At 41.8% G+C, this 13,640-nt stretch overlaps 1 protein-coding gene across 2 annotated transcripts in view; it reads right to left on the bottom strand.

Moving 5' to 3' along the window:
- Window positions 1–12,950, bottom strand: part of PPP4R2 (protein phosphatase 4 regulatory subunit 2) — a 33,011-nt gene extending 20,061 nt beyond the window's left edge. The window contains exons 1-2 of one of the 2 annotated variants that reach the window (XM_074879161.1): window positions 12,844–12,950; window positions 11,987–12,068 (exon numbers count right to left, since the gene is read on the bottom strand). In XM_074879161.1, coding sequence (XP_074735262.1) covers window positions 11,987–12,068; window positions 12,844–12,877 — 116 coding nt within the window. In that variant the 5' untranslated portion in view covers window positions 12,878–12,950. Of the gene's footprint in view, window positions 1–11,255; window positions 11,396–11,986; window positions 12,069–12,843 lie in introns of those variants that run through there. The other variant, XM_074879162.1, reaches the window with a different exon arrangement.
- Window positions 12,951–13,640: the final 690 nt, after the last annotated feature.

The following is a 13,640-nucleotide window of genomic DNA, read 5'->3' as shown; positions in this document are numbered from 1 at the left end:
CACTTATATTAGCTTTCCCAACCCTCTCCTCCCCCCCAATTATGGTTGACTTAGATTACACTCCCACAGAGACTTGCTAGTAGGAAACAGCTGTTTTTAAGTGAAATAACTTGCCAACTTTAATAACTGTTTCTTCTTTTTTGTGCCTTGCTCTAGAACTCCTGGAAGAAGATATACTCTAAGACACAGTAATTTCCCCAGGCTGTCAGAAGCAAAATTAAGGTTTCGTACAAAACAGTTAATCCCTTTTCTATTCTGGTCTGTCAATGACATCTCCAAAACCATTTGAAAAGTCAAAAGGTACAGAAAATTAAGTGCACCCAGGAATCACGTGTCCAGTTCAATCCTGTGTGCAAGCTGGCAAACTTTCCAGCGTGCTCTTCCACAGCCTCACCGCAAGACGTATCCCAACAGGAATATGGTGGGCTAGATGGAATACACCACTTCTCAAACCAAAGGCCCACCTCTGCCCCCAATTTATCCCCAGGCACGGGAAGCCCCAGGGGGGTTCCCTTCCCCCTGGCTGTGGAAAGGGCAGCACCTGGGAGTCAGCATCGGGACCCTGGCCCAGAGTGACGGCGGTCCCGCTCCCCGGCACCAGCACGGCAGCCGGAGCACACGTCCTGGAGGTCCCCTCTGGTCACGACAGGCAGGGGCTGAAGCTGTGCAGAGGAACTCATGGACTGCAGTCCTCTGCGGGAAAGAAGACCGAGGCCAAACTCTCCCTCTCGCTGATCTCCCTCCTCAGTTATCTCTGTTCTTTGGGAGGGAAAGGCAGTAGATAGAGCCTACTCCCTCTATTATTTTGTTGTTGTTGTTTTATTTTAATCTTTACCTTACTTGGCACACCCTAATTTCAGATACATGGATTGGGTATAAACAAGGATACCTGGAAGTACACAGTTACATAGAAGGGCGTGCACAAGCTAATAAGAACTGCCTGTAAAACACAATCGCCAGCATTTTTCATACAAAACAAACAAACCCCTGTTGCCATTTGACAGTTTAGTTTTTGTCCAGGAATTACTATTTCACTATTTATTAAATAAAGATTGCTTCTTAGCAAGGAGTGCTCAGTGGTAGAGAAATGGCTCTCAATTTCTTCAGAAAATACGTCTGAAAAATTCTGGGGTAGAAAGCTGGCAATACTGAGCTCCCATTACAGGGAGATTAGCAGGCTGTGGTTCAGCAGGGATTTCATCACCACGCAGTGAGGAAGGGTGCTGCCCCACCATGTACATAACCTTATACTTGGTCTAAATAGAAAGGGGCAAGCCTGCTCTGCTGCTCCCACACATTCCTGTGCTCCCACACACAGGGAAGTAAAGCAAATCAGTAATCTAACCACAAAATTAATGCTACAGATAAGGAAGAATGTGTGATGTGATGACAAGCAGAGAGCAGAGTCGTTCCTTTAAGCAGCTGCCCTCACGTACCAGATAAAAGAACATACATTGCTTAATTCCACTCTTGCTTCAAATATTCAAACTTTTTTCCTACTTCCCGCGCTTTACTTTAATACTCGCTATTTTGATGCAATTAATTTTAGTGTTATCATTTTGCACACTGTTGCTATTTTCACCATCCACACAGTGCAGATTAACACAGGAAATGCCAAACAATGACAATAGATTTACACAGTAAAACCCCCCGTGCATCAACGCAGAAGAGTTTCTTAAATGCTTCTGGCAAGCACACAAACCCTTCAACCTAACATTAAATTAAAACCATAAGCAAGTGCTAGATTCTTTATCGGCATTTCTGAATGAGCAATAAATTTTAAACTTCAGGTGATATAGCACAGTGAATCGACTGGAACATCGTGCTTTGCTGTGAAGGGTATACTCCTGCTAGAAAACATGTTGGCAAGCACTCTTCCTGGGGGAGCATCCTGTTTGCTTTCACCTGATAACTCATGTAAAATTAAAATGCTCTCACGTTTTATCTTCAGTAGGATTTGACCTCATGTTACCTTTCACTTTAATTAAAAATATATTGAAGAGCACAAAAGAGGAAAAACTGGTATTTCCCACTAGCACAGAAGATATTTTTCCATCTTCACTCACTGATTGTTGTCAGCCTAAATTAATTCTTTGCTCTCCTTCTTGTGAGCATCACAAACTCATTCCCGAACCACGGAAACTCTAGTACATTAGAACTACATCTGCTTCGGTAGTACGAGTGCTCACCTCTACTACTTGCAAATTACTACTGCTACTGCCAGGAACAACAAAGATTAAGACTTTGTTATAGAAACAGACAGCTGATGAAGACATTAAAGTAGTATCTGTAATCATCAAGGGACTAATTCTGATCTCTGCTGATAAATATTCAGCTGACTCCAACAGAATATAGCTGTTCCACGGAACAGAAAAAAAATATGAACTAGGACTCGGAATTTTTCAAGTAGTACATTTTTTAATATAGTATCTAAAATGAAACTCAAGTATCTTTCATTTTCTTTTATTTTACAGGCAAAAACTGACCACAGAACAAAAAAAAGTACAAGATTACAACAGATTCTTCATTCAAGAATTAAATTCCTTAGAGCAGAGTGGAAACCAACACACACAAAGTAACCGAAAGCCTTCAAAACTTCCACAAACCACCAGAAGTGGCTTATCTATAAAGACAAAAGTAAAAGTAGATGGTATTTTCATTAGATTTCCCTCTTCCACTTGAAAATTTACTTGAAGTTACCTTTGGTTGATAAGAACAAACTGTTGTATTTACTGAACTATTCCACTTACTATGCTTCTGCACTATAAACCAGTATGTAAATTCTTACCTTACGCTGACTTCTTCATATAATTTCATTTATGCACATATTCAAATAACACTTACAAATCTCCAGTTTTAATAAAAGTAGAATGATCACCCTGGATACTGACTTTCCTCTAACTACAAAGGTCTCCAAGTTTTACAAACACAGACTTTTGAATAAGCATCAAATACCAGCTAAATCCTCCCATCTGAGCAATATCAACTATACTTATTTACAATTTAGTTACCTTTTTTCTTCTGTTATGCAGCAAAATCACTAGTTCAGGGAATCACACTAAACTCATGCGACAATATATGCAGACCTAGTATTTTCCTGCTGTCACATGTTTTTACAGGATAATTTACCCCAACACATTTTATTTCTCTAGTTCTGGATAATTTTTTTACCAATATTCTGTGTAATTATTACATTTACCTTTTTAGAAAAGTTTAGTTATCAACCCCTGTACTAGATTATCTTAAAATAATTTATTTTTGTGTACTTTAAAGTCTGATTGATGACCTTCTGAATAATATTTCCTTGTACAACTTAATTATAAAACCACAGCATGGTTCAGAACTCTCAGTAATCACTTTGTCTACAGCAACTTTTTTCTCAGCCCATATCTCTCATTTCTGTAGAACATATCTTCAAGACAGGGACAAGATCACTACACATCCCTGCAACACTTAATGCGAGATACTGATCCAGTTGTTACTACAAACTATACTAGGAATAATTATTTCAGAGAGGCATGATTTCAGTGACCATATTCTTGAAATTTCAGTTTTAATCTTTAAACTTCAATTAAAGAACATTCACATCAATCTTAGAGTTGTAAACAGTATCACTGAAGCGACTAGCACAAGAAGTTCAGGAGGGGGAAGTATCTGACTTCTCACACAAGTTACAATCACAGAAGCCCTAAGACATTTATACTCACCTGCTCTACCAAAGATAACTGTGGCTGCATTTGAACAGCACTAGCCAGATTGTCAACAGCAGATAGGCATTACCCATGTCAAAATACCTCCCCAAACCCATGCCTTTAACATGATTGAACATTTTGTGAAATTTAGACAACATATTTATTTCAACTCTAACAATTCCATGGACTATTCTTAGCTTTTACTTATTTCCATTTCAGATAAAATTTGACTGAACAGATTAATGTTCACCAAGACATGTTTCAAGAGTGATGCTGTGCACTGTGTAACAGATTCTGCAAGAATTCTATAGCACTATTCAGAGTGCATCCCATTCAAGAGATATTGCACCGAAAAATAATCCATCAAGCAAAGGCACAAAATAATTCCATAGCACTCTGGAGTTGATTGTAGGCAGAACACAGAAACATTACATAGATGGCACTTTCTCAATAAACCTGTATAGCAGAAGCTCAGGAGCCAAAACTTAAGTAAGGGAAGCGTATTGAGAAGTCTTCCTGAATTTGCAGCAAGTTGAAATTACTATATAGGAGCTACCTACAGAAAAAAAAAAAAAATCACTCCAAGTAGTATAAAATTGTTTGGATAATTGCATATATAAATACATACCCTCTTCCATAAACAAACTAAATTCCACATATCTACAAATACAGGACACAAGTCATTCCAGGTATCACCAGTTTGCACAGAATAACCAACCAAACAAATGCTGTAACTCATCTGGTAAAAGTGCAGCTACCACTGTTAAATGACCAGTGCATAGAGATCCACAGGTTACCACAGAAGAGCAGCAGATCACACTGAGATAATACTATCAAATCTTTACTATACAGAGCAATACAGCTGGGAAACCAGATTAAGGAAAATGCACTCTGTGCAACTACTTCTGGATCTGAATTTACTTTGCACCATATTCCCATGCTTGCCAGTTCACGCATTGTCCCACAAAAAGACAGGCTTCACTCAGGTCTGAAAGCAGTCCTACAAGATTCAACCAAATTGCAATTCTGTTACTAATTCTTTCCAAAACCAGAAACAAAAGCCATCCAGTCGGCTTGTACACAAGGCAGTTCATCTGACACACACTAGGCTTGGGCTGGCAAGGTATCCCCTACCTCAGTGACCTAATACACAGGCATTAGGTGTTTCTGCGTCATCACACTCCCTTACCACTTCTGAGCAAAGCCTCATCAGCTGTAACCATCATGGAAATCTTGTAACTGTCTTCAAGTAGTATTATTTCTAAAACTGAGACCTGCCAGCCACATAGCAGCTTTGTGGAAAAGCAGCATCAGTCTGGTTTATCCACAAACCTGATAATCCACCGCCCCGACTGCATGCACCGTTGCCTTGTTCCTTCCCCCCCAACATGTGCCATCAAGCACCAACCTTCCCAAAACCTGCAGACAGGAAGAAGGAGCAAGGCTCATCAATTCCAAGGTCAAAACAGAAAAACATCCTTGCTACTGTAAAGTGTAATATGGAGTGGAACAATACCCTAACGTCTGGGAAAGTACTTCAAACAAAATAGTAACAAGTGGAACAGGACACTTGAGGTCCACGGGAAAAGACAGAGGTGGTGCTGAGTCAGCCACTGCAGCTGTGAAGAAACAAAGAGGTAAAGGTAAGAACTGACAGAAACTCTGAGGATGAGAATTAGGCAACGCAGAAGAACTGAGCTTGAAGAGTAGGATGCCAACAGAATACTACAGGTGATCATCAGAAGCACATGCAATTGTATTAACTGCTACAGAATAAACAGAGGGGTGGTTTTCTGTGCAAAGTAGGAGTGAACTGCCTGCAAAAAGACTAGCAGGGAGCTGCTTATAGAGGCAGACTGTATATAGCAACAGGGAAGACAGAAGTACTTACAAATGAAAGTCTGCATGTGCATACAGTGACATTTGCAGTTAAAATAGTCCGATTACACTGAGAAGTTAGCTCTGCCATGAGGAGCTTGCCTTGTGTCTTTCCTTACATGTGTATTCTACAGGGACTAAAGTTTATTAGGATCAGTTCATCATGCACGTTTTATAATGGCAGTTAAAGTTTGACCTTTATACTGTAAACCCCACTCCCAACTGATATGAAGTGGCAGCATTTAAAATAAAACACTACAATAATGTGTGTTTCCTAAAGGAACAAGTGATTTCATCTGTATCACAACTGATTCCTCTGAAGTACTACAACTGCACATTTGATACATACATATTTTTTTAAAATATCGGTAAAAGAGTAAGGAAGCTAAACTATCTTAGACAAAGATAAATCAGTAGGCTTTTCAACTGCCATTCCTGTCCTTCGCAGGTATCAGTGGATTACAAGACAGAAAACACAGTTCAGTGGATTGGGAATTCGGGGGGAATAATTCCAGTCACTTAGTGGAATGGAGTTAGTGAGGAATAATAGGGAAACAATGCAAGGAAGTTTACTCACATCTCTTGCTCCCCTGAGAACATGGAAATGGAAGAGGCCTATACTAACAAAAGCCCACAGACTTCTTTCAGAAAAATATTATCCTGTTTATTATGGCAGGAACTTGAGAATTGTTTTATTTCATTTTTTTAAAAAATCAGAAGGAATTACATTCCCCCAACAGTTCTAAAGGTTTCCAGATAATGATTTCCCTCCAAATCAGACCAAAATTTTCAAACTAGTCAAAAAATACTAGCATACACATGTCAAGCAACAAAACTGCTAGTTGAATAAAACCAGAGAACATACTTCATAGAAAAAAGTAGACTTAAATTTAATCATGTGAAATAAGCTAAAGAACATATGGCTACAAAAATCTACATATTTGTAACATAAGGAAATTACTATACAAGAGTTCAGAATACGTCATTAAAACACTAAAGCTGAGAACAGGAACTCATTCTCATACATGTTCATCGCTACCATATCTCTACTCGCATCTTTTCTACAGCTGACAAGCTATTTCACTGCTGTAACAAAATAATATGAAAGCTAAACTGATCCAAAAAAGTGTTCCAAAAATGTAATAACAAAAAAAAAGTTCACCGCTATATAGGGTACACAAAACAGTATCAAAGGGTCAAAAACCACTTTTTGCCATTATCTTTGATATAACCATGGTTATGTAACTTACATTTACGGTTATATAATTTACCAACAGCAAATCATCCCTGAGCTACCTGACTGACTCTGTTGATGAGGGGAGATCAGCAGACACTGTTAATTCAACTTTAGCAGGACACATGGTACAGTGGGCCATCAGGCCTACACAGTAGCCGTTGTGGTTAATGGGGTCCAAAGTCTAACTGCAACCAGTTATAAATGATGTTGCTGAGAGTTAATGCTGCGGCCGGTACCGGAAGCTGAACATCTGTTGGTGTGCCCTCGCTGTGACAAAGGCTGCCTTGCGCACTGGGTTACATTTCCAACATCAGACAAAGGGATTACACCCCTCTACCTGGCACTTACGAGTCCATAACCGCGATACTGTCTGGTTTGGGGTCACGCAATGTAGAAGAGCAGAAAGAGTGAGATGAGCAGAAGTCTACCAAGACAGTTAGCAGAGCTGCAGCACACAACCTAGGCGGGAAGCTACAGCAGCACATCTTCTGGAAAAGAGGCGGCCTGTGGTGGCAGCATCTAACCGCTATTTTTCAGCACAGAAGGGCCAGCTGCATACAGGCAAGACAGAAACAGACTCCATTCAGAGCTGCACAAACGAGGGGTAAGAGGCAGTGGTCCCAGGTAGCTCCAAAGGAAACTCCAAGTTGCTGCAAGTGAAACATTCTTCCCAGTGCACGTGGTTAAGCAGTGAAACAGGGAGCCAAACAGAGGCTATGGAATTGCCATCGCCAGAGATTTTCAGAAATGCCGCACAAAGCCCTAACTTTGGAATCTGCTCCCCTTGAATACAGGGTCTGACCAGATGACCTTCAGAAGTCCCTTCCAACTTACACTACTCCATGGTGACACTATAAATGTTCATATTTGCTCTACAATCACATGTATTAAACTTGACTCAAGAAACTTTGCAGAAAAGCATTTAAATTGGTCCTCAGGAAAACTAGTGAAGAGACAACTCCTGTCTTCAGGCTTAGATGAGGTGCAAATTAGTATTTCAGATCTTCCAGGGAAACTCTGAGGAAAGAATTTGACTACACAAAGAAATAAAAACAGAATGTATTTTAATGGCTGTTTACACTGCATTCAGGGCAAGAACTGGTATAACAACATTATGTCCTGGCCAGAACAGTGTTCTCTACTTAAGCCTAGTTAATCACTTCTGCCTATATACTGTATTTCTTCAGATTTTGGTACCTCATTTCTGGATTCCTTCGCTGTCAGTAAGCATCTGTATTATACCTTCCACTACAGTAAGCCATTAAAACTGTGCTTTACAGGTTGCCTGCCCCAGGGCAGGAGTGGGGGAAATGCAGAGAAAATTAACAAAAATTTTTTTTATTATTTTTGTTTTCTAAGTTTTATTTTCAACTTTAGAACCAAAGGAAGAGTTTAGGTTTCCTTTCCAGTCCCACAAATTGGATTTTCTTGGTGAAGTACCTAAATAAATGGTTTAGAAACATTTTTGCTATTGAAGGGGCAGAACGATTTTAAATCCAAGAGAATTTCCTAAGAGGTAAAACATATTTTAAATGCAAAACACAAGATCATAACTGAAAAGTGATCTTCGTATCTGTTCTTTATGAATTTGTCAGAAGAACAAAAAAATGTCACTTCTAGTACTGCAGTGCTGTGACTTTTGTACCATCTCATAAAGCTGTTTCTACTTCAGAAAAATAGCTAAGTGGATTTCTTATGCAAAAAAGCAAGCACAAAAACATATCCTGTTTTTAAATAGGTCTTTCAGATAAAGTATTAAGACTAACAAATTTCATATCTCTTCACTTTACTCAGCTTCACAGGTCACACAGTTCTTTTACAAACTAGAGAAAAGGAGGTTATAATGATCTTCCTGACTATACACAGTCTCACTAAGGAAATTCCATGTTAGTATCCTAGTAAAAAGCCAAGTCAGACCTCTGAAAAGAAGTACCAAGACTCAACACAAGATTAAAAAAGGTTGAACCATAAACTTTATATTTCACCTAAGGCTAAGTCTTACCATAGCAACCGCTAAGAAACAAAAATATTTCAAAGTAGCCAAGCAATCAAACTTTTGCTTCTGTTCAACTATAATAAAGGAAGTTTAGATTGGCTTTTGTAAATGCAGGCCATATCTCACAAACAATTAAGTGAATGGTTAACTTTGCACAAGAAGATAGCTTAAATTTCAAATAGATGAAGTTAACACACATGATTGCATGATCAGGCTTTTACTTGCAAAGTACTGATAACACAACTAAGTTTATGCTGATAATATAACCAAATTTAGCAACATTTTTATTCTAGACCTTCCTTGTAAGTGAAAAGGACTTGCAATTACAATAGAGACACACTCTGAAGAGCCTTATCGTAGTTGCAGTGCTGGCTTATACAACTCCCACCCTTTGTTCCTCCCCTACATCATCTCCTCAGTTGTGCTGGGATTTGACATACAAGTTAACAGGCACAAAACAAGCTGGTTCAATGAACTGAACCTTGTTAAAAACAGTACTGCCAAAAGTTACTTACAACTGCGAGCAGTTTCCTGCTCTAGGTTACCATGCAGCTACGTAAACAGTTGAACAAGCACAAGTGAAATAGTGACAAGGGCTGCATTAACCAAGACTGCTGCCAAGAGAAATACTAGTAAAATTACAGACTAACCTAAACCTGCATCTACCTGTTCATACCTCACTCGGATGAATAAGCACATTGAAACAAATGGGGGCAGGGAGGTACCCAACAGCCTTTCAATCTGTTAAGCAAGCTATGTATGCCACCCTCATGCTTTGATGAGAGCCTTAAGTGTCATTTTAATTTACTTCATTAGCACACTTTCAAACTAAGTTTACTAATTGTTTACAAGATCTGCTGCAACTACATCCAGAAGAGGTATGGGGGTGGGGGGCGAGAACACTCTACATCTAACCCAGGACACAGTGTATCATCTAAAGATCAGTATTCATCACAGAGTTAGAAAGCTGAGAGAACACCCATGAACACTATATAACTCTCCTAGAAAGAGCAATAACTCAAAGCAAAAATACTTCACATTTCACTTGTCCTTATTTGCCTTGGTCCTCACTTACACGGGTACTTTTTGTTTGTTACTTTAGGAACAGGCTGTGACCGAGTAAGATCCATTGTTTTTCAAAAAATAAGTCTGCAAACCATTTGTGCAATTACCCTGACTTAACCATCCCCCCCTTTTTTTTTTTAAGCTGAGCTCTGAACTTCATAAAAGTCCTAATAAATATCACCACAAACTTATTATTTTAGATTTCATCTTCTCATACCAAGGCAATTATTTATTACTGGTTTAGATTTCTATTAAATAAAGTTACTTTTGCATAACTGGAAATAAAGAATATTTAGCTCATTTTGAATTAAAATGTATTGGGTAGTTTGTGTGTTCAGTAACATTTTTACAGTGTTCAAGCTGTACTAGCTTAAAAATACATTAAGTTCTTACAATGCATATTACATGCATCTTTACATGAATGTTTACCGTGAGACTTTCATTTTTACTCATTTCTTCTTGATACCTTGACACATAACACACCAGTAAAAACAGAAGCATATTTGATGAAAAAATAGAGACTTTGGTAGATAATGGGAAGCAAATTAAACATTATGGAACAATATTTCCATGTCTGTCTCCAGATTATATTAGATACTTCTGATGTTCACATCCGACACTTTTTAAAAAAACAATTTAATGCAACTGAAAGATTCAAGAATGCTGAAAAAAGCTACAGACCTGGAAAGAAACCAAAGCAAACCCTGGAAACATAGAAGGCCAAGGTTTGTATGAAGTTCCAGGTGACAGATTCCAGTTCAGGTTTAAGCAATAGTTTGTAATAATCAAATAATAATTAAAAAAAAAAATCATCTAGATTTTCCAAATGGAAATAAAGTCAGGAGTTTATTAATTCTCCAAGTTTCACATAGGGAAGAAATTTCCCAAGAACTTGCTCCTATACAGTCACTTTTTAAAATTACTTTGGAATATATGTAATAGTGGCAGAAACAATAAAAACAGCCTGAACATTTCAGAATGCAAAAAATATTTTAAACATATTACAGAGACAAAACACACCACAGCAAGCCCATACTAAAATAAGTACTACACCAAAATATTAAGCATTACAGCTGTGTCTTTCTGCTGAGCCAAAGCCTTCTATTCAAAGAGCAAAGTACGTTTCAGAACTTGTTTTTCTTTCAAAACCATTAATTCAAGCAGTACTAGCAAGCTACCAAAAAAAAACCCAAAAAACAAAACCTACAAACCTCTTCCAAGTTAGAGGCATTCTAGAAACCTGAACAAAGCCCCTGCGATCACTGGTTGCTAACAAAACACTGGTAAAAGCACGTATCTCTTGCTGAAGCCTGCAGTCTGGCACTAGGCCTCAAAAACAAGGAGACAGCCTGGGAGCCAGAAAGTGAGCAAGTCTATAGCAACGCACCCAGGGAAGCCTTTCCCCTTCCTGCCAAATAGGGATCCAGCAAGGAAGTCACCCAGCGCAGCACCAGCGCTCATCCTTGACAAGGAGCGCGTACAACGGCTCCTTCCAGCTACATCCCACCTTCGGACGGAAATCCGCCAGGGTCATCTGTGAAAGAAAGTCCAGGAAAAGTGAAACTCCTGGGCGAGCTGAAAAAACGAGCGACTACGGAAATTCAGAGTAGCTTCCATGTGTCTCCTCTGCAGAAAGCACCTACGTGATTCTCCCCTCTTCATCAAAAGCATTTAGATGCAATCGTCACACAGCATGGTATACAAAGCCTAGGAAGAAATAATCTAAGCCATTCATATCTTCATGTAAATAACACTATTAGCTACCGTATACAACAGATACTACAACAGACATTACAACAGTGAGCTAAACTTGCCATTTAAAAAACCCGAATGTCACATAAAATGCATTAAAGAGCAACAGGTTTACTGTACCGAGCAGGATCAATGCGACCTGATAGTACACCTGAGCAAAGCCTATACAAAAAGTCTCCCTGTTAGATAAAACTAACTACCAGCAAACAAAACTAATCCATCCAAAGTTATATGGGAACTAAGGCACGCTTATTTAGCTCACGGAAGCAATCTACAGGCAAAAAGAGAACCCAGGTAGCATCCCACTGACTTAAAATGCAGAAATGTTACAAGCTACAACCGAAGATCACCAAAAGTCACACTTACATTGTCTCTCCAGTCTTAGCAACATGACAAAGAAACTGATCCAGTATGGGACACACTTCCTTCTTTCCTCTCTTCTCAAAATCTGTTGGTATGAGAATAAAACAAAAAGAATGGTAAAAGAAGATAGGACAACAAAAATTCATAACAGCGATTTATTTGCTTTAACGATCAGTACAGCTCCCACAAAAATATTTTCATGCTTTCACAATGCTTTAGTTGTTCCCAAGAGCTCCACCAGCTTCCCAGCCCTGTAAAACACTTAATATTTTCATGTGGAGAAACTACATGCATCTGACTAGCAAAAGTTGATTTGCAACTTCTTTTGAGCAGCTACAACAGAGAAAGAAGCTGATTTCCTCAGGCTCCATCCAGCTAGCACAGAAGTGGACTGGGGAGGAAGAAAAAGAAAAGGTACAGGCGAGGGCCGAGGAAAGGGAGGCAGGCGGGCATGCAGGGGGAGAAGGGGGCACTCCAGGCGAGGGGAGCCCCGGGCCTGGAGGAGGAGGGGGGCCGGTGGGGTCACTAACCTCCCCCTGCTGCTCCCCCTCACGCAGCCCACTGCGAGCCCGGGGGGATCGCTGGGGCAGGGGGGACTAGGGGCTCACCCTTCCCCTTCCCCACAGGGAGCCCCGGGCCTCTCCCCACTCCGTGGGACCCCCTTCCCTCCCACGCGAGCAGCCCCCTCCCCACGGCACGGGGACCCCCAACCCTCGTCCCCTGCGGAGGTGAGCTGCCGCCCTCAGCGAAGGGCGCTCCCTCCCCCCAGGAGGGTTTCAGCTGTGAGGGAAACCCCTGTCCCCCCCTCTCAGCGTGGGGACACCGCTCCCCCCACCCCCCGCCGCCAGCCCCGGCACCACCTTTCAGAGCTTCCTGCAGCCTCTCGACATCCATGATCCGCCTGGGCGTCTCCCCCCTGCTCCGCGCTGCTCCCCTCCTCCAACCCCCCCCCCGCCCCGCGCAGGAAACGGGCTCCAGCCGCCGCGCACACACAGAGACCCCGGGCTCAGCAACCCTCCAACATGGCGCCCGGGCCGTCCCCGTGCGCGGCCCCGACAGCCCGCCCTCCCCCTCCCTCCCTCCCGCCGGGGGGCGGGGGCGCGCGGGGAGGCGGGGCCGAGGGCGGGGCGGGGCGGCTCTGAGGGAGGTGGCGGGACCGACCGACCGACCTGCCGGGCTGGAGGTTCCGGGCTCGGCTGCACCGGGCACCTGCAGTCGCAGCCCTCCCTCCTCCTTCTCGGGCTACCGCCCCCTCACGGCGGCGCCGCCAGACAGGTCCGCGGGGAAGGGGATGGGAACGCGGAGCTCCGGCCTGACTGGCGGGGCCTTCCCGCCCTCAGCCCCTCAGGGAGCTCCTGCGCCTTCCTCCCCCCTCAGGCTGAGGGCGGCTGCTCTTCCCCCACCCTCAAGTCTAATACCTGCTTGGGCATAGATAGGCCGGTCTTTTTATTCTCAATAAGGATCTATCTTTTCCCTTCTTCACTCCACCCACCTCTCCCCCCCTCCTTTTGTGCACCTTCAAACCCAACAAGCCGTTCTCACCCTGGCACACACTCCCTGTGTCCCTGGGGATCACCCCTTCCCTTGCCCTGCGCCATCACTACAGCTCTAAGAAGAGGAGGTGAAGTCCAGGCAGCTGCTTATCACTCCTTTTTGG

This window comes from Strix uralensis, chromosome 10, assembly GCF_047716275.1.
Source record: "Strix uralensis isolate ZFMK-TIS-50842 chromosome 10, bStrUra1, whole genome shotgun sequence".
In the NCBI taxonomy this organism is placed as follows: Eukaryota; Metazoa; Chordata; class Aves; order Strigiformes; family Strigidae; genus Strix; species Strix uralensis.
This window is presented reverse-complemented; position numbering and strand designations above follow the sequence as displayed.